At 38.7% G+C, this 22,202-nt stretch overlaps 1 protein-coding gene across 1 annotated transcript in view; it reads right to left on the bottom strand.

Annotated features, from left to right (window-relative positions):
* Positions 1–22,202, bottom strand: part of fat3b (FAT atypical cadherin 3b) — a 53,250-nt gene that overhangs the window by 22,676 nt on the left and 8,372 nt on the right. Inside the window, exons 3-18 of the mRNA XM_079600669.1 lie at positions 20,384–20,701; positions 16,191–16,252; positions 12,697–13,011; positions 12,367–12,577; positions 11,736–11,807; positions 10,992–11,128; positions 10,288–10,563; positions 9,555–9,765; positions 5,232–9,326; positions 4,509–4,705; positions 4,175–4,328; positions 3,176–3,409; positions 2,435–2,827; positions 1,566–1,780; positions 1,152–1,289; positions 739–882 (exon numbers count right to left, since the gene is read on the bottom strand). Coding sequence (XP_079456795.1) covers positions 739–882; positions 1,152–1,289; positions 1,566–1,780; positions 2,435–2,827; positions 3,176–3,409; positions 4,175–4,328; positions 4,509–4,705; positions 5,232–9,326; positions 9,555–9,765; positions 10,288–10,563; positions 10,992–11,128; positions 11,736–11,807; positions 12,367–12,577; positions 12,697–13,011; positions 16,191–16,252; positions 20,384–20,701 — 7,172 coding nt within the window. The remainder of the gene's footprint in view (positions 1–738; positions 883–1,151; positions 1,290–1,565; positions 1,781–2,434; positions 2,828–3,175; positions 3,410–4,174; positions 4,329–4,508; positions 4,706–5,231; positions 9,327–9,554; positions 9,766–10,287; positions 10,564–10,991; positions 11,129–11,735; positions 11,808–12,366; positions 12,578–12,696; positions 13,012–16,190; positions 16,253–20,383; positions 20,702–22,202) is intronic.

The following is a 22,202-nucleotide window of genomic DNA, read 5'->3' as shown; positions in this document are numbered from 1 at the left end:
AATATTAAGCATCACAATTTTTTTAACATTGATAATAATCAATCAGCATATTCAAATGATTTCTGAAGGATAATGTGACACTGAAGACTGCAGTAATGGCTTCTGAAAATTCAGTTTTGCCATCACATGAATATTATGATGAAATCACATGAAATTAAAATAGAAAATTGTTATTTTAACTACTTAATATTTTTATATTAATAATAATTTTAATTATAATAATATTAATAATATATTTCACAATATTACAGTTCTTACTGTATTACTGATCAAATAAATCCAGCCTTGGTGAGAATAAGACACTTCTTTCAAAAGCATTAAAATATCAAACAGACCCCAAACTTTTGAACGTTAGAGTGTATTTTACTAAAACATTTAAATACTTTAAAATGTCACACAGGGAACATTGAAATCCGTTCATTGAAAGACTGATTTACAGTACAACTGATTTTGTAAACCTACAAATTTTGCTACTGAAGTTTAAAACATTTCCGTCTTAGCATGCATGTTGTAACAGCACTAAACAAATCGAATTACACATTCTTAATGGTGAAAAACAACATTTAAAAGCATTGTAAATATAATGTGAATATTCAATAAATCATCCAGTCGTTTGCTGAAATCCCTAAGCAACAGTAATAGTAGCACTTGCCTTAGCAACAGTCACATGTCGCATATATTGTAGGTATGTGACAATGTCTATTGCTGCAAATAAAAAATTAAGACTGTGGCTCACACCTGAATCACAGCTGAAGCATTAGCGGGAGAGAAGATCGGCGGGTTGTCGTTCACATCAGCAATCTCGATATTGACATTCACAGTGGTTGACTTGGCAGGTGACCCGCTGTCAAACGCTTGCACAGACAATGAATAGCTTGAGACCTTATACAAGTGAGACAGGAGGATAAATGTCAGGCAAAAACAGTTTAGAATGACTCAACTTTTATTAAATGTCTTTTTTAGAAGAACAGGACTGTCCGCTCACCCACAGTCACACAAATCCTCTATTTCAATCCTACATTTGCCTAATTAAAGACTTTACGGCTGATTTAAACATAATTGGCCGAAATCATGCAATGTCTCAGGAGAGTGTCTCGAAGAGATGTCAAGATTCATTAGCCAAAGTACCCAAGCTCATTCCAAGGACTAACCGTCTCTCTGTCCAGTGCCTTGTTAACTTTCAGAAGCCCGGTGACAGGGTCGATCCAAAACTGGTTGTCACGGTCCCCTTTCAGAATGGAATAAGTTATTCGCCCATTGATCTGACTGTCCAGGTCCTCTGCGAACAGCTGCACATAACAAACAGATAACAAGCCCATATATTCTAGCATATTCCAGAGAGGCCAAAAATCCCTGAATTTATGCGGATCATGAACCAAATTACACTCTCTTGCGATAAATTATATTACAGCTCAAGTACACGGTACAAATGAATAACTAGCATAATTCATTAAAGGGGATTTATGCGAGCAATAAGTATAATTATATGCTAGCTGTGAAATTGAAATTATGTCTGCGGCTAATTAAATGCCAATGAAGTGGCTCGGCTAATGAGAGAACTTTACCCTTGTGACGGTCTCTCCGATGGCCACGTCCTCGCTGATCAGAACATTGTAAATGTCCTCGCTGAAAGAAGGCGAGTTGTCATTGACGTCCAGTAGCTCTATGGTCACTATGGTCCTGGCCCTCAAGGGAGGCGATCCGCCATCAGAGGCCTCGACATTTAGGAAAAAGTCCTTGCAGAGCTCATAGTCAAGATCGTCCGCCACAGAAATGATGCCTGGGATCATACGAGATATGAGTCAGAGCAAAGAGAATTATTTTCTATGCATATGATAGACGGCACATTTACATAACTTTCAATACAAAGGCTCCTTTGGATGCAATAAAAGCCAGAACGTTTAGCGCACACACAATAGCCAAAAGAAAGCACTGTACTTCCTTGCGCCTTTAAGAGCTTAATTCTCTTAAAGTTTAAACTAAAAGCACATTATTCTTTTGTCAAAACTGAATGGATGGGAAGTGATATAACTATAAAAATTTTGTTATATTTCAGGGTTTCCACTGACTGCCTACATCTTTTTAAGAGACAAAGAGCGCTCTCAGTAACTGTTCCCATGTTTTCTGCATGTTAAGCACGATTATTCGAATTTTGTGGAGCATTCATAACTAATTTTCCCAATCGCTGCACTTATATTGTGCTGTTGTAACAGACCCAATTTGTCAAATCATAATGTCCTGTCTGGAGTCAATAGACTTCCTTACATTTCTCTCAATGATTAAGAAATAGGAAATATAAATGACCTGACAATACGCCTTTGTCTGTGTTAGTTACAAGTAAGCACTTGAAAGAAATCCAACTAAAAACTGCAAAACAATTTCAAACCAGAAATAATAGTTATACGAGCAGAAAACATCCGTCTCCCCGCCTTGCCTGTTGAATCATCAATGGAAAACTTTCCCAGCTCATTTCCAGACAAGAATCTGAAGTAGATTTCTGCATTCACTCCAATATCACCGCTCGTGGCAAAGACGCGCAGCACTTCTGTTCCTACAGTAACATCTTCAGGCACTGTGGCCGCGTAATCTTGCTTTTGAAACACAGGTGGATTGTCGTTCACGTCCAGAACCACGATGGTGAGGTCCACCTGGGTGGAAAGCGAGCCATCGGCCCCTGCTCGGTCAGTAGCCTTGATCCTGATCGAATACATGTCTTGCCCCTCTCTGTCCAGAGACTTTTCCAGGATCACCACACCAGAGGATGGGTCAGTGGAGAACATACCATCAGCAGAGTCAACAAGTGTGTACACAATCTTCCGGTTCAGACCTGGGAGAATGCATTTAAAAAAAAACATCAAACATGCAATGATAATGTTTCCCTCTAGAGATTAATGTTTTATAATCCAAAAAAGGATAATACGCTAAACATAAGGGCTTGCAATGTGATATGCTGTACCTCATCTAAAACAATTTTAAACACTATCTTATTATTTGTTCATTATTATGAGAGTTTTATGAACTTGTGTTTTTTTAGTTTTCAAAATCAGGACTATTTAAAATAAAAAGGGCAAAAGGGGTTGAAAAGGTTTGGAAAAAAGATATGGTGATCAGTCACAAGACCACTTATATATTCATATAAAGTTGAACCTAAATGATTCACGTGTGAAATACACACCTTCATCTGGATCATTAGCCTGAAGGCGTGTGATCAAGGCCTTGGGCGCCGCGCTCTCATATACACTCGCCATGAACTGTGTGAAGGCAAATGATGGTGCATTATCATTAACGTCCAGAATGGTCAGAGAAATTTCAGAGCGACAGAACAGCCCTCCTCCATCTGTAGCCTGCGCTACCAACTTATAACCTGCCGTTCTCTCCCGGTCCAACAGAGAGGCTGTCTTCAGTTCACCTGGCACAAAAAGAGAGAGACATAAGAAAAGTCGTGAAAAGCCTCACAGGATAGATCTCAGAACCATGGGGCAGAGTTGCATTAAGTAAAAACTTCAGTGAGATGAATAAAAGATACTGTAAATGATGGATGGCGGTGCTAAATATTTTTGTGTCTCATAAATGTTTCATTCAATCAAGCCTAATGACGTCAATGAAGTAATTACTAAATCAATGCGGTCAATCTAAAGATGCTTTAAACTTCCCAAGCAATCTGGGATAGCAGGCAAAATTGTATTGTAACCAATTACTTAAAATAATCTAAAGGCTGGAATGCAGTGACAGAAATCTGAACAGTTTTTTAAAACAATAAGCATCATACACCTGGCAAATTTGAAAATATTTGCAGAAAACAAATGGGCAGTAACCACTAAATGACACAGGATCACACACTACCAGACTTCTCAAATCACTTTGAACACAAAATCATGCATAAACATGCACAGTGTTGCTAAGAGACGAATGAAAAATGTCAAACATGTTTGATATCATCAGACTGGAAGGAATCATAGTCTGAGGCAAAAAAAAAAGAATACTTTTTGTGAAACCTGTCAACTCTGACTGCACAAAATCTGCAGACATGCTCTGACTTTATGCAACTAGTGTTGACTCCTCCAGTGCAAATCAGGGCAAAAAATCATGTAGTGTATTCAAGCCTTAAGACACTGAAAAGTTAAAAGTGTCGAAAGTGTAAAAGCAAATGTGAAAGAAGTTTGTGCAGAAATACCAGTATTTGCATCCATGTAAAAATCTTCAACTCCAATACCAAACAGAGAGTACTGAACTTCTGCATTGACACCAGTGTCCAAGTCTGTTGCTCCAATTGTCAGAATAACAGTATTAATAGCCACATCTTCTGGAAACGAGGCCTCATATTGAGCCTAAAAAAATAATGATGAAAAACTATTAAAACTATTGAATTGTATTGTATTGAATTCTTAATACAAAATACATTTGTGTAAAAAGACTTCATTTACATCAGTATGCAGGCATTAAACATGGTAGTTCTTAACTTAGGCTGTATGAGATGACAAATGCCAGCCTAAATCAATTGCTCAGACCTGATTGCAGATGGGGCTGTTGTCATTGGCATCAATGACAGTGACCTCTACGCCTATGCGGGTTACAAACAGGCCGTCACTGGCTGTGATATTGAGCAGGTATTGATCCTGCTCCTCTCTGTCCAAAGGCCGTTTCACGAAGACCTTCCACTCCCCCTGAACAGGAGCCAGTCCAAACACCCCCTTGGGGTTTCCTCCTGAGTCAAAAAGAATGGCCACAGAATTTAGATAAATGAGTAAGGAAGATTTGTAAAACTCTGTGATGGCCTGCACAGAAACCAAACTATCATGCATTTAATTTCCATAAACACATAACAATGTTTATATGCTGTAAGGTATTATTGTTATTTATTTTAAGTAAAACAAAACATATTATTTCATAAACTATACTGAACACATCAAATTAAAATTTGTGCTTACACCCATCAAAATAACTCTAAGAGCATGCTAAGTGAACCGAAACACTTAGGGACACTTTTGGAGAGGATATATAAAGTATCCCAAGTTATTGAAAACAATAAACTGAGCTTAATTCTAACAATCTGTTCACATCCCCAGATGGTCTTTAAACAAAGTAATGTGACACATAAAGCAGATGGCTCTTTACTCATATAGCTTTTGCACACTTAGTTCATTAAATTAAACCCTTTCAATGTGATTATCTTTCCCGGAGAGCCTCCGAGAGCCATAAATCATCCTCCAGTGGCCTACTTTAATACGCACCTGTGATATGGAAGCTGACAAGCCGATTCTGATCAGAGCTGTCCCCATCACGAGTGCTCAGCACTGAAACCACCTCCCCCAGTGGGTCACTCTCTCGCACAGCACCTCTGTAGTACTCCCTCTCGAAGGTAGGGGGGTTGTCATTGACATCTGCTATTGCAACAGTCACTACAGCTGTTGAGGATAGTGGGACACCTTCACCTAGATCAGATGCCACCACGTTGAAGGTGTAAGATGGGCACATCTCATGGTCCAGGTCACCGAGAGTAGTGATCCAACCAGTCTTGCTGTCAATAACAAACATAGCACCGGAGACAGATTTAGATCCACTTGCTTTGTCCTGCTCTTGGTTTAGGGTTGGGCCAAGGCTGTAATTAACCTGTCCGTTAGAGCCCCAATCAGGGTCAAGTGCTCGTACCTGGATAACCCGTGTACCCCTAGGCATGCCCTCCATAACCATGGCCACATAAGAACTGGTTCCGAATAATGGTTTGTTGTCATTCACATCTAGCACCTTCACTTCTACATCTACTACAGACATGGATTCAACCAGTGCCAGCCTCATGGTAGCAGCAACTTTGAAACGGTAAATGTTGATGAGTTCATAGTCAAGGGGGCTAACAAGCCTTAGAAGTCCAGTTTCTCTCTCAACCAAAAATGTCCCACCCTGGTTACTCTCCCCAGTCTCTCCATTTACTACAGAAAATGAGGCAGTCTGACCAGGACTTAAGTACACTGATCCCAAGGCTGTTCCAACAGGTGTGTCCTCTGGGACTGTGTAAGAGTACTGGGGCTGGGTGAAGGAGGGCACATTTGCATCAGGTGGTAAGACATGAATAAACGCAGAAACAAGGGAATGTTTGGCTGGGATCCCGCCATCAGTAGCTTTGACAAAAAAGGAGAGGACCGTTCCTCTGAGATGTGCCATGCTTCCCTTTGTGACCATCCAGCCACTGTCAGGCTCAATCTCTAGCACATCTACTAGAGGAAGCCTTGCCTCACTGTACAGCGAGTAGTTAACTCTGCCATTGTCGCCGGCATCTGGGTCCTGAGCCTGGATCTGAGTCACCAGCGATCCCATTGGCATGTTAGCCTTTATGCTAACTCTATACTCCATAGCCCTAAAACGTGGAGCATTATCATTCTCGTCAGCAAGAATTACCCTAACGGTGCAGAAGGATGCTCTTCCCCCACCATCAAGTGCCATTACAGTTAGCACAATGTCTCGGTTCACTGGGTTCTCTCTGTCCAGTTTCTGAGCTGTCGTTATTAGGCCATCGGCTCCAATGTAAAACTGAGTCTTTCCAAGGTCATTGATAAAAGAAAACACGATCTGACCAAAAATCCCTGAGTCCTCATCTGTGGCACGCACCTGAATGACTCTGGTACCTGCAGGGGCATTCTCGCGGACCTCCGCCAAGTAGAACCGTTGACTAAAGACAGGGCTGTAAAGGTTAGCCCCCATGACTCGAATGTTCACCTGTGCAGTGTTGGTGAACACCCCATCCGATACAGACACATTGAGGTTGTACGCTGTCCGCATCCCCTGTCTGCGCTGGCTGGACAAGGAAATGACACCTGTCTGGGAGTCTATTATGAAGCTCATTTTCTCATCTCCAGAGAGTATGCTGTACCTCAAACTCTCAGCATCTGAGCTGTCTGCATCAGAAGCCTGGACACATGTCACAATGTGCCCTCTGGGAGCCAGTTCGCTCACAAAAGCTTCGTAAAGTGGTTGGCTGAAGGATGGTGGATTGTCATTAACGTCACTCACCAAGATGGTGACAGTGACTTCACTGCTCTGGGAAGGGGAACCATTGTCTGTTGCCCTAACGATAAAGTTGAAGCTTGGTGTAAGTTCATAGTCCAAAAGACGGCCTGTTAACACGAGTCCACTTGTGCTGTCAATGAGGAAGTAGTCTGTGCTGTTAAATCCATCAGAGAGGATCTGATAGTTAATCACATTGTTTTTGTCAGAGTCTTTGTCTGTTGCCAAGAGCTGTATCACACTAGAACCGATCATTGAGTTTTCTGACAACGTGGTGGTGTATGAGGCATTGCGAAATGCAGGGGCATTGTCATTTACATCCACCACAACTATGTCCACATCTACTTCGGATCTGGCTCCAGTGAGAGTGTCCATAGACCTGACGGTTAGCCTATAGTAGGGTGTGGTCTCATAGTCTAAAGGATATATGACATTAATCACACCACTGTCAAAGCCTATGTCAAATTGAAAGGAGGGATCCCCTTCCACAATAGTATATATAATGTTTTGGCCCTCTGGACTGGTGGCATTTATGCATAAAACGGGAGTGGACACTGCAATGTCCTCTCTTACTGATATGCCATAAAAAGACTTGTCAAACACAGGCATGGCCTTGTTCACAACTGTAACTGGAAGCTCAACAACAGTGAACAAGGAGGGGTAGCCTGCATCACGTGCAAGGACGACAAGTGGATATTCAACATTGGACAAGTCTGCATCAAAGGCCCTTTTAAGAGTAAGTTCCCCAGTGAGCTTGTTCACTTCAAATTGTGGATGGTCCTCCTTCAGCTCATAATACACAGCTCCATTTATCCCTTCGTCCAAATCTGTCGCGGACACCTGGAAAATGGGTGAGCCAGGTTCTGCATCAACCTGCACAGTAGCATAATATGGAAGGCCTAGAAACTCAGGGGCATTGTCGTTAACATCCTCAACTTCTACTCTGACGGTTACTCTAGCAACTCGCAGCTGGTCGTATTCTCTACTCACTTCTACAACCAGCTCATACAGTTCCTGTTGTTCTCGATCGAAAAGGACTCCTGTGGTTTGAATAACCCCTGATGTGGGACGAATTGTAAAGCGTGTCCCTGAATTCAAAAGAGTGTACTTAAGTGGTTCATTTAAGCGGTTTCCTACAGCATTTATAATGCTCACTGTGGTAATGTTCACACTATTCTCCAGTACAGAGGAGGAGTAAGAGGTTTGACTGAAAAGGAGACCACTGTCCATAGCCTCCCTGACCAACACCGTCACAAGTGCTGCGCAAAAGTACCGTCCATCTGACACTTTGACATTGAAACGATAACGGTCTTTGGAGAGTTTACTGCTTTTGACCGTGAGGACACCCGATGATGGTTCGATTTCAAAGTGATCCAAGTTGCTATCAGCCAAAGAATACATCAGATCACTGGTCATGTCTGGATCAGTGGCTTCTACTCTCAGAACCTCAACCCCAGCATATGTTGGAAGAAGCAACACAGTGTCATAAGCTTCTTGTGAGAACTGAGGGGGAGAATCATTGACGTTTGCAACCCTGATTAGGACATTGGCTGACTTCTCAGCTGTTAGCTGAGGCCTGCCACTGTCCCGCACATTAACAGAAAAATAAAAAGCACTGAATGTTTCATAGTCCAGCTGGGCTATAGTTCTGACTGAGCCTGTTCCCGAGTCCACAGTAAAGAACAATTTAGCTGTGTCCTCCACAATCTGAAAGATCAAGAGGGCATTGTGATTCTTGTCAGCATCTGTGGCTTCAATTACCAAGGGCTTTCCATCCTCACTCATCACCACACTATTGATAGGGGCTGCCTCACTGATGGTCCCTTTATATGTGAGCTCTTGGAAAACTGGAGGATTATCATTTTCATCAACAACCTGGATGCAGACAGTGACAGTGGAGGCAATCCCAGCCATGTTGACAGCCTGAACGGCCAAAATATATGAGGAGGTCATCTCAAAGTCAAAATCCCTTTGTGTTGTTATGACACCTGTGTAACGATTTATTTTAAACCTCCTTTCATCATTCCCTTGTTTAATGTCATAAATCAGTATGGATCGACTAATTGCAGAGACCATTATGACAAAAGTCCCGACAGCAACATTCTCCGTAATCTCAGCCTGGTATTCTTGTTGGGCAAACTTTGGACTGGAGAAATCAGACAGAGAGATGGCGATCCTAGCAGCAGTGGTGCTACTTAATGCCGGTGTACCTCCATCTGTGGCTCTCACAGTAAGGGTATAAAAACCCACAGTTGTAAGGTCCAGCTCTCTGGCTACTGAAATGATGCCAGATAGTGGATCTATTCCAAAAAAGCCACCAGCGTTGCCTGAGAAAGAAAATAAAATGACATATGCCTGTCAGTTCATCATGAAAAGTGGCATTACAGGTAAAGGATATATCAAAGATAAATCTTAAGATGCATGACATGTTAAAAGAAATGAGCTAATGCATCACACTCAGCGGCATAGGCAATCAGTTTTACTCAAAACAGCTGAACAATGGAAATGTTATCAGGGAGCGTAATAAATTCAAGAGCAGAGAACATGGTGTTTACCTGCATCAATTGAGTAAACTATCTCCCCGTTTCTCCCTGAGTCTCTGTCTAGTGCGATCACCTGCAAAGCTGACGTTCCTGGAGGGGCCGACTCAAACACCGTACTGTCATACATAGTGCGAGTAAAAAAGGGTGGCTGGTCATTGGCATCCTCCAAAGTCACAATAATCCGTGCCAGGTCTCTGTAATAGGGAAATTCTTGATCTTTCACCTAAAAAAAAAAGGGGGAAAAAGGGAGGAAACACAGGGCGACAGAGCTGAGGAGAAAAACTAATAGTCTTTGCATGGAAAAGATTTGTGAAGAAACAAGCAAAATGAGAAAAAAAGGAATAAAAAGACAGAAAGGCACAGTTAACAATATAAAATATAAAATCTTTATTTCTGATAATCTAAAATACTATAAAATACACAGATACAGTGGGGTTCAAGAGTCCACATTGATTAGTTTACTAAAACCAGGAAACAAATAGAACATTTCTCATTTTGAACACTAAAAAATTATGTTATGAACATTTAAATATTTTCTGAATCATGCTGTATAACATACATCAGGTTTTACACACACTTAATTTAAATTTTTTCATTTATCTATTTATATATCAATTAATGGTAATATAATTTAAGTATAGTCATATGTGAAATGGCGTGTTTTAGATTTAAAATCACTTATCAACTAATCTACCAATACATTGCAACCTCAGTTCAGTTGTATAATAGAAATCGTGTTTCTTACCATAATAGTAAGGATGTGTTGAGTGCGGACCTCATAGTCCAGTCGATCTGCTGTGTACATGACACCAGTACCAGGATTGATCCTAAACATCCGCATGCTTGCCGGATCAACGCTGCCATGGATGGAGTAGCTCAACTTTGTCCGTTCATCCTTGTCCCTGGCCCGGACGCGCAAGACCTCAGTGTCTGCTGGTGTATCCTCAGACACCAAGACTTCATATGTACGCTCAGAGAAAATGGGAGCGTTGTCATTGCTGTCCAAAACCTTTATGTAAACCTGTAGATACAGGGGACAGAGTCATTTTAGCTTTTCACATACAGTAGAAATTCATCTCATCCCTATAAGTAATCTACACTGTTGCAATATGTACTGATGTCAAAACAGCTTAAATAAGAAATAGAAAATGCACATGCTAGAATGACAATATGATGTGGGTTTCTGGGACACTGAAATACTCAGCAGCCCCTGGCATATCTGAAGACAAATTCAGTGAAGATTATATAGATATCTCTTTCACACTGCAAACTTACGTTGATAAAATTAGATAAAAGTTGGCACACTGCTTAACATCTTAGAGATGTTTCTCTCTTGGATATTTCAACCACAGCTACCAGGAATAATATTTTTGCTAGTTTCTTGCAAAGTTAACAGTCTTGATTCTGTAAGAAAAAGTTTCCAGGATGTTTACACAACTAAAAATATACCTGTGTAGTGGCTGTGTTTGTCCCATCTGTCACCTGTACCGTCATGTTGTATAGTGATTGTGTCTCTGCATCTAGAGGTCTGGCTATTACTATGGTCCCCATCCCTCTCTGAATATCAAATGGACCATCATAGTTTCCTATTACACCAAGAAATCACAGTTAGCATGACCTGAAAAATGAAAAGTGATAGAAAATGCATTTATTTATCCAATGAAGAGGTAAAGGTTTAGCAGAAAAGGATCAAGGTGAACGCTCTACCAATCAAACTGTCATGCAGTTTTGCTCTTCAGTGAGAAATAAATTTTTTATGTTTCACAGCGATTCATCAAAGTTTCACAGCATTCGAAACATCAACCGCTTTATGTTGGGATCTTTCCCATCAGCCTCGGGTCTCTTATCTTCGACTCCCACAAACATCTGTGTCAGGTACAAGCCTCTTCCCGGCAGATTCTCAAATCATTAATTCAGGTCCATTCTGACGGATAAGGGCAAACTTTCTGAGCATCTTTAGTATTCAGTGCATGCATCTGTTCCAATTCCACTCAATTTCCACTGCACTTAAATGAGATCAGAAGACCAAAGTCTGGAAGGAATCTCAGCACTCAAAGTGTTTACAGGATTGAGAGCTTCACGTTTGTCCTGCGGCAAATGGAGTTTTTAAAGCGAGTATCTAAAGGTATCAGATAAACTAGCCAAACCTTCACGCTCAGGAAAATAACTACAAAATACTGACAGTTAGCCTACCGCTGTCAGATGAACAGTTTCCACCACAGGAGCTCTGTGGGATATAAAACATCTCCCGTGACGTCCTTCCACCTTCTCAGAGACAGATACAGATGCATGGAAAGAAAAGGAAAACAGAAAATTGACATGGATGTCAAGATCTCATATTAAGCTAAACAGATTCAAAAATGACTTTTTAAATGCTTATTCATTTGGGAGTTTTCCAACTAAATAACACAAGCAATGCCCCCAACGTGGTACAACATCTACAATGCTCAGCAAAATCCCAAATACTAAGAGGGTTTAATCAAAATGACCCTCTATGCATATTTTAGTTGACTAACTTTACCATCCATGCATCTTCTGTTGTCCAACTATGGGCAGAACATAGATGCAAATGATAAATATGTAGATGAGTTGTAAGCAACGAGCAAATGGAGTAAATCATTGTCAGCATTGTTTACCAAAGAGGTCTAATCCTTTAAATTACATTTACATTTATTCATCAGCACGGTTTTATCCGAAGCAACTGAGGAATGCTACAACACAAGCGATTCATCCTAAGCAGACATTAACATCAGTAATATTACGACATTAAAGTTTGCAACCCGACTTAATTTATGACTGGAACTGCTGCATTATTGATGCTCACCAATGATGTCGAACCATAAAGGAGTTGCTGTCTGCCAAACTGAGACCTCTCCAACTGACTCATACACTTTGGCGTTTTCCCCTACTGTGAAGTTGTAAACGGCTGCGGTAAATCGCAAGGCCAGTGGAGAAGGCACGGGCTTCCTAATCCATTCAACATGCAAACGGGTGGTCGACCACTTCTGAGGGGTCCCATTGTCAATGGCTTTTATCTGAGGAGGGCATAGAAATTATGAAGTAGAAAAGGCTGAAAACTTTATTCTGCTAAAACGCTGCATATAAAAGAAAAACTTCAATGTGAACTGAAATACCCATCTGTCTGGTACTTTACCGTGAGAATATCATAGCCACCAGCCGTGACCATCTTCTTGGACGACAGCATGGCTGTCTTAGCATCGATAACGAACTTGCCATCATCATTTCCATCCACAATGCTGTATGTGAGATCTGCATTGGACCCTTCATCTCGATCATGGGCGAAGACTCTGTAGACAGGGTCACCGCGTTTGTTGCGGTCCCGCTCCAGAAGGATGATGCGGTACACCGACTCTTTGAATTCAGGCGTATTGTCATTCTCATCCTGAACATGCACTATCACCCAGACAGTGGACTGCCTGAAGATCCCTCCTCCATCCATAACTGTAACCTAGATAAACACATATAAGCAAAATTATTATGAAAATGCAGTTTGTGACTATATAGTTAGTTTTAACAGGTCAAGGTAGCTGCATGTACAGATTTTGATAGGTATATGGTCAGTCACTCATTGTCTCTTCATGCATTCATGAAATGTTTCTCAGTATCAGTATATTAGAATGATTTCTGAAGGATTTCAGTCATGTGACACTGAAGACTGGAGTAATGATGCTGACATTTTATTTGGAATCACAGGAATAAATGACATTTTTAAATATTTTAAAATAGAAAAGTTATCTTAAAATGTAATAATATTTCACAATATTACTGTTATTTTTCATCAAATAAATGCAGCCTTAGTGTGAGATTTAGTACATTTCCCCTCGTGTAAATTTCCCTTGGGGATAAATAAAGTTTATAAAATCAAAATTTGATAAATCAACATTACAAGAATCTTACTGACCCCAAACTTTTTCACAATAGTATATAATTGGTATATTTTCCCCGGGTTATTCTTTATAGCATCTACAATGTACCTTTTCAACTTTGAACTACCAAATATTTTCCATTAATATTTCTATCCTGTAACTCCTCCCATATCATTGGACTAGAAATATGAAAACATGCACAAAAATTAAACCTCAAATTAAGCGATCAGATTTTTGACGTACAGACATTAAAACACCCTAGCAACCACACAGCAATGTGCCAAAAAACACTGAAACATCTTAGCAACCCCATAGCAACTCTACATTTCTCTGTTGTCAAGAGACATAAAAAGACTATCCATAAAATAAACAAAGCTCTACTCAAAATCTATTTTAAAATAAAATAGAAAAAAAAGATCAACTCAGGCGCATTTTTCAGAAAAGACCGCAATTGATCTCACTCTTCTACATGGAGCTCCACTGGATATTCCCAGAACTTGATCAGTCACAAAAAGAGGCCAGGGGCAAATTACACCACTGCAAACTCACAAGCAGCAGATCATGAAAGCCTCTATGGACTAAATCTTTAATGGGGACCGTCCGCAGTCAGCGCGGACACACTGGAGACACTGATGCCTGGGCTGCTCTCTCAAAGCAGGCACCTTGAGGCGCTAGATGTAAAATATGAACTTTGAAACTAGAAGCCTTCTGCAGAGTGAATCATCATTTAGTGAGCACAGAAATCAATGGCCCTCATTCCACTCTGTCCATGTTGAGCAGGGATCACGGGGAGCCACACCCATCCCATTGATCAGCGCTACTGTACTGCCCTCATTGACGGATCAGTAATTTAAGGGCTGCTCACCAGACTGAATGAAAATTTGCACATCTGCACGTGTTTTGGTGTTAAATAAGAGTCCTTGGTCAGTATACGCTGGCTTTATCTTTTCTGTCACTCATAATGCAGGTGTAGGTCAGTCGTTTGCTCTACGGCACCTTATTATAAGACATTAGAAATAAAAAATCACAAACATCATTGCCTTTACATCCTGGATGTGCAAAGCCATTCCTCACTCAATACTACAACTGCTTCCCCTTATATTCCAATGAATTCAATAGGTCACTCACTGGTAGCATCTCTCTATTTTGTTCAACGGACAAATGTGTTCCTATAATAGATCATTAAATAAGTCAGTGTGTATCCTATATGGTTATCAATAAAATACTTGAAGCTATTGAAAAGTAATCATTTGAACTTTCTCTGTAGATCTATCCTAGTTTCAGTACCTGTTCAGTACTTGACCATTCGTGGAATTACATTATTTCAACATTTCATGAACTGATACAACTGCCCTTGAGAATCAATGACAAACTGCATGTTTTGCTCTTAAAAAGAAAGTTCTTTTTAATCGTCTAGTAGTCATGTAATTCTAAACCTGTATGTTCTTGTTCAGTATGATAAAAACAGAGAAATTTTAATGAATGGACATGCTCCTCTTTTCCATACGATAGAGATCATGGCAGCGCGCGCACACACACACACACACACACACACACGCACACGCGCACACACACACACGCACACACACACGCAATAAAAGTAGTATGATGATGTGCGCTATATTACTATCACTATTTGGGTGAATTACCACTAAAACCTTTCCCTCAATTGGAGCTCACAAACTCATTCACTCATGTGCAAATACAAATATTTCATGTCTTGAAATAGAAAATTTGATATAGAAGTATTTGATAGAAGTCATTTGATACGAGCTTAAAGTGTTTTGTGTTTAAAAGCTTAATAGCTATGAAGTTTTGAAAAGAGGAGCATACATTCTTTAAAATTACTCCTGAATTCCACGGAACTTCATGATTTCTGGAATGAGTGATGCAGTGTTTCATTCAACTCAGAAAGTTGGAATTTGTAACTTACTTCTGTCAGTTATCTACTTTCAAAAAAGCATTTGAAGTCAGACCTCCAACTTGGAAGTCTCTGATTTTTCAGAGGTGTGTATGAAAGCATACAAACAAAGCAACAGCCAGGGAGTTGGTACACAGTTAAGAGGATAAACATATCCTTTTAATGAACTAAAATGCATCAGAGAGTAAAAGTTCATATAATACCAGTCAATAGATCCTGTTTATCAAACGCTTAAAAGCCAGGTGTCTAAAACACAGTAAATCATCATCTCTATTAGACCTGCAAATCAACTGTATATCCTTAAAAATGCTCTACAATTTGATAAATGATTTTGACAATCAAATACCTGTAAAGCAGTAGCATTGCCATTGTGTTTCCTTATACACTTCAATAGTCTGGGGTCAGTACGTAAAAAACAAAACAAAAAAATGTATACTATTTTTCAGCAAGGATGCTTTAAATGTATCTAAAGTGACAGTAAAACCAATGTTACAAAAGATTTCTATTTAAAAATAAACACTGATTTTTAATTTTTTACTTTCTATTTATTAAACAAAATATTAAACTGTTTTCATCATTGGAAATACTAAGAAATGTTTATTGAGCAGCAAATCAGCATATTAGAATGATTTCTGAAGGATCATGTGACACTGAAGACTGGAGTAATGATGCTGAAAATACAGCTTTTCAGCATCATTGCTTAATGCAATCAATTCTATTTTAAGATACATTAAAATGCCAATATCTAGTAGGAATGAATGACTTCTTTAAGGCTGGGTTGAGCCTTTTGGGAAATTTTTGGGGGGTTATTTTTCCAGTCAGATGGGTAATGTACAGTACCTCAAGGAAGTGCTGTTCTTGTTGCTCTCTATCCAGTTTCCTTGATGTGGTAGTGATGAGTCCTGAAAAACAAATATATATTTTTTTATGATAAAAATGAATAAACAATGACTTTCATGACAATTGTGCAATGTAAGGGCTGCAACGATCAGCAAGGAGAGCCGCTCCACTCGACAATGATTAATAACATGTCAAAAAGGGTGCATAAATTCACACAACATTGTTTATTTCAGGGGGAAAAGGCCGCTCAAGAGACAAGCGTCTAACGTAAACCCACAGATGGCATCTCGTGAATGCATTATTTTCCAAACCCCGGTGGCTGTAACTAGGCTTTAAAAACACTTCAGTGCAGCAGAGATTGAGAACAGGAAGACATTCCTGGATATGAATGCTTCCTTAAGGCACAAGACATCTGGATGATGGAGTCTGAAGGTAAATAACTTTAAGCGGGTGTATGGGTTTGACAACAATTCCTGCTGTGGACATATTGACAAGCTGCAGAAAAGAGGGCTTAAAGAAATGGGGGAGGGGGGGTTATTTACCCACCCAATATAGTACAAAGCCAGTGTGACTTTCCTCCTTCTGTGGATCAAAAAAAGGAGAAATTCTGAAGAATGTACGTAAGCTCAAATTTCAGTCTGTTTCACATCCAGAGCTTGGAATATAGCACACATCAGTTGTATGGATAACTTCTATAATACTTTTAGGTGCGTTTTCATCCTTTTTGAAGCTCGAGAGCTTCAGTCTCCATTTACTGAGAATGCCTTCTTTGTGCTCCACAGAACAAAGTGATATAGAAGATTCTCTGAGAGACTCCTTTTAAAATATACTGTATATAACCCATGCGCAAATGTATTGCAAATTTCAGCATTTTAAAGAACACTGCCACAATTTCAGCACAAGTTCCCATTATTTACCTGAAATAAATCCATTGCACGTTATTTCTGAGCCAAAGATTATCAGTGAAATATAGCCATGGCAACAAAGAACTCCTGATGGCACAGGTTGAATCGCACAGCTGGAATCCACAGTTTTCCCTAATGTGTGCCATCCACAGAGAGTCAATTAGAGAAATTAGAGAAGCTATGAGCTCGCAGAGACGTTGGGGAACCAGTGGTTGCGAGGAAAGTGTAAAGGATTTTTACTCTTAAGTCATCCATTTAAATCTACTGTAAAGACATTCTTGGCAGGGCGTTTGTAACTAAAAGAAATAGTAAAAGATATGACTCTATTAGAGGCAAGCGCTCTAAACTAATAATCAAACATGCACTGTCTATTTTCAGGGTGCAGTAATTGGTTGCTGGCTTAGTCACAGCACATTTGTTTTTATAAAAGAGCTCACAATGCAATTTATCTAAACACTTAGGCTGAGTTCAACAGGCAATCACAAAAAGAGAGCTAGATAAGTGGGGAGCAATTACAACGGCTTTTCCCAGCAGTGGCTGGAGCTAAAGTAGAATCTGTGACTGCAGTCCAGGGGCAAACTACAACACACTCAAGGTTTGATACCTTTGGGTTGATTCAACCATAATTTCATTCTCTTTCAGCTTTTTTGTTTTTCATATATTTCATCCTTGAACACACATACTGGTCCAAAGGCTTTCATAAAGAGTGTTTGTCATGGAGAAATACAGCATTACTTCTCTCCTCTCCACATATCATCGCATGCACACACTCACTCACATCTCATTATATATATTGAGTTAGATTTATTGAGCTTAAACCTCGTATTCCAGTGTAAATATGTGCTGCCACATGCTGCCTTGGAGGGATTTGCCGATAGTAGAATGAAAAGCTTTCCTGCTGGCACCAAACCTTGTTTAATTAATTCACTGACTACTGCTGCATACATAAGCTCCCATGACTCACTTCTTAAATGACAAGGAAAGCAGCGCCGGGGTGTAATCGGCAGTGCAGAATGCACCCAGCACGCCACGGGATAAGAACTCCGCATGTGTGTTAACTCTTCACACTAGAATGTCCTGACACTGAAGCAGATTACAGCCTGTGCTGCTCAGTTTGTTTAGTAGTACTTGTGAAAGGATCTGTGAAAGCAATGGGAGGTTTGGACTGGGTGACGCTGTAATGAAATTTCAAAGGAAAATATGATCAAAGTTTCATTTCTTGCAAATTCAGAAGGAAACAAATGATTTTCATGCAGTATTTCCTGTAGATTTGCTTTCAACCACACACACATATATATATATATATATATGATTGATTTGATATATATGAATGGGTCAATGTTTTTTTTTTGGAAAGAAGTATTTTTTGCTCATCAAGACTACATTTATTTGATCAAAAATACAGAAAAAAAAATGTAATATTGTAAAATATTATTACAATTAAAATAATGTTATTTTTATTTGAATATACTTTGAAATAAAATACAATTTCTGTGATGCAAAGCTGAATTTTCAGCATCATTACTCCAGTCTTCGGTGTCACATGATCCCTCAGAAATCATTCTGATATGCTGATTAATTATCAGTGTTGGAAACAATTGTGCTGCTTAATATTATCAGGATTCTTTGATGAATAAAAAAAACATTAATTTAAAATAGAAATGTTTTGTACAATATACACTACCTTTCAAAAGTTTGGGGTCAGTAATGTTTTTCCTTTTAAAAAAAAAAGAAGAAATTAATACTTTTATTCAGCAAGGATGTATTAAATTAATTTGTTAAAAGTGATAGAAATCTTTTCTAACAATATAACTCTTTACTATTTTGAATAAATAACTTTTTATTCATTAAAGAATCCTAAAAGCATCACAGGTTCCAAAAAAATATTAAGCAGCACAACTGTTTCCAACACTGATAATTAATCAGCAAATCAGTATGATTTCTGAAGGATCATGTTACACTAAAGACTGGAGTAATGATGCTGATTGTTGTGAAATTCATCTTTGCATTACAGAAATAAATTATATTTTAAAGTATATTAAAACAGAAAACCGTTTTTTTTATAATAGTATTTCAAAATATTACAGTTTTTTAATGTGTGTATATTATATACACACACATACATACATTTCATGAACTGATACAACTTCCCTTTGAGAATCAATGACAAACTGCATGTTTTGCTCTTAAAAAGAAAGTTATTTTTAATTGTCTTGTAGTCATGTAATTCTAAACCTGTATGTTCTTATTTGTTCAGTATGATTAAAAAGGAGAAATTTTAATGAATGGACACGCTCCTCTTTTCCATACGATAGAGATCATGGCAGCGCACGCACGCACACACACACACACACGCACGCGCACACACACACACTTTATACAATGTATGCATAAGTTTAGACACTCATGCTAAAGTTGCCTAAAAAGAGGAATACAATTTTAAAATTAAAATAGCCCCACATGATCACATCACATACCCTTCACCATGCCTAGAGATTGGCATTGTGTACTTTCCATAAGATCATCTCTCAATGCAAATCCAACCAGCTATTAGGCTAACTGAAATAAAACCATGCCGATCTCTAGGTATGGTGAAGGGTATGTGATGATGTGGGGCTATTTTAATTCCAAAGGAATTAAAAATAAAAATCTGCCTCCCTCTATAGGAATTTAACATAGGGGTGTCCTGACTTATGCACCCTGTATTTTAAGGAAGAACATTTATATATTTACGATACATTATTCATTCACAAAGAAAATTGGTGTCCTTAAAGGTTGAATTTTTTCTCATTTTTTTAAATTAAGGCATTAAGATCAATTATCAAAATATTTTTTAATTCCTCTTTTTAGGCAACTTTAGCATGGGTCTAAACTTATGCATAGCACTGTATAAACAAACATATATACAACATTTTTATGTTTATATTTAAAAAGTGCAAATGGCACATTTATGCAGTATTACAAATATTACTATTTTTTTATTTCTATAATAAATGTTTATGCAGTATAATTGTATAGATCACTTAATTACTAAATGTGTTAAGTGATTACTTCAAAGAAACAAATAATGTATATAATATTATAAATTATAATCCTTATGATTCTCTGAAAACATTCATATATGCAATTAACTGCGATTATTAATGTACATAATTTAACCTAATTTTAATTAAAATTTTAAGTCAATTTGCAGCCCCAGTAATACAATGAAAATATAATAATTTTTTTTGCTCGTTTCTTCATAGGGGGAAACAAAATCTGTGTTGGAATCCATGGAATCAACCTTACCTGTGTTGGAATCTATGGAAAAGAAGTTCTGAGGATTTCCGGCAGTGATACGATACATGAGACGGCTATCTGAAGCGGAAACGTCAGGGTCCCGGGCTTGGATACGGACAACAGGCACATCTTTGGGAGAGTTCTCCATGACGTATGGGTGGTAGATGGATTCAGAGGTCAAAGGTGCATTATCATTCACATCCTCCACCTGGATAAACACCTCAATAGAGGCAGAGAGCGGCACCACACCTCGGTCTGTCGCATATACCGTTAGCCAGTAGGAATCCTGAGTCTCGCAATCTAGGGTGCCAGTGGTGTAAATCATTCCTGTAGGAACAGTGGAAAAACATATTTAATATCGATCGCCTTTTTTGATGAATTCAACAAGAACTACTTCACACAGTTTGCGAGCTTTTATGACAAATTCTTTTTATGGCACATCATCTGCTATCAGTACTCTAGCCTGAGTGAGCTGGGAACATTCACTTATTTTTCAAGCTATCCATTACTTGGTTTGTGATTCAGCTACACATCAAAAGCATCCGACCCTACCATGAGTCAAACTTTGGTGTCAAACTTTATTAAACTGTAATGTGCCCAACATTTTGAGGAGATTAGAGTCAGACTGAAAGATTAATGTTTTTAGACACACACTCCCAGAAACCAAAGTCAGTTCAGTAGAGTGTTTCAATACCAGAGCTGGTGTGGTGTGTTCAGCCTAAAAGTGTAATTTCTCTTCAGATTTTCTCTGGGGAAATTTACTCGACTGTCAACGATACCTGAGACCAACCTAAAGCAATTCAGAGAAATGTTTTTTTTTATTTGGCAAGAGCTTCATTCTCTTACTACAGTCCATTGCCTACAACTAAATTGTGAGAATATTAGACGCATATAAAAGTATCTGCAATGAATTATTCAATTTGGCAATAAGCTACACAGAAATCATTGGTATCAGGGTTACTGGGGCTAGTTGTTATAAAGGTGCCTGTAAAGATTTACAGTCTTTCTCCATATTTGTGTGAATACAGTTCCTTTTAATTAAATTTCCTGTAGATTAAAAATGTAAATTACATACATTTATGCAGTATAACCTTATATATAATGGCTTTCAATTGAATGTGTTAATTCAGTGATTCATTCATTCTAAAATATTTGAAAAATGTGCAAAATAAATCAGAGGTTTAATTATTAACGGTCTATATTAAAATGCCTCTGCCTTTCATCTTTAAATTATCCTCAGAATATCTCAGCAAATATTGATATATGTAATTGACTAATTTCCCTAACTTAGCTGTAATTTAATAAATTTACATTATTAATCAATTCACATCCCTTTTTATTTCATGTAAAATGTAAGATTTTAAGGGTTTTGTTTGTTTGTTTGTTTGTTTCTTAAAAAGGGTGGGGAAAAAAATCAATGCGAGTTTCTTTTTCCAGGGCAATTACAAAAATGTTTAATAGCCTATAGATTTTATAAAGAAAATTGACTGAAGTAATTTACTGGTCTTCTCTATATAACATTGTGTCAAACAGTCTGTTTACACTTTAGGTGTAATGCAGATACACTTTGTAGGGGACATGTTCGCTGAGCAGACAGATTTTTGGCTGGTGGTGTCCAATCCAAACTGACATCTTGGACATACCACTAACTTTAGATGGACTGGGAATCCCACCGCAGGGTACGACGGCTCCACTCAGAGACTGTATGACCTTCAGGTCTTCAGCATAGCACATCTAATCACTCCTGACCAAACTGCTGGCTCTGCCATTCTATGATTAGGAGCGCTTCGACATTGCATCACGGGCACATGTAAATACGATCACTGAT

This window comes from Phoxinus phoxinus (genome assembly GCF_949152265.1).
Source record: "Phoxinus phoxinus genome assembly, chromosome: 23".
In the NCBI taxonomy this organism is placed as follows: Eukaryota; Metazoa; Chordata; class Actinopteri; order Cypriniformes; family Leuciscidae; genus Phoxinus; species Phoxinus phoxinus.
The sequence above is the reverse complement of the archived record's forward strand: the minus strand, read 5'-3'. Positions and strand labels throughout refer to the sequence as shown.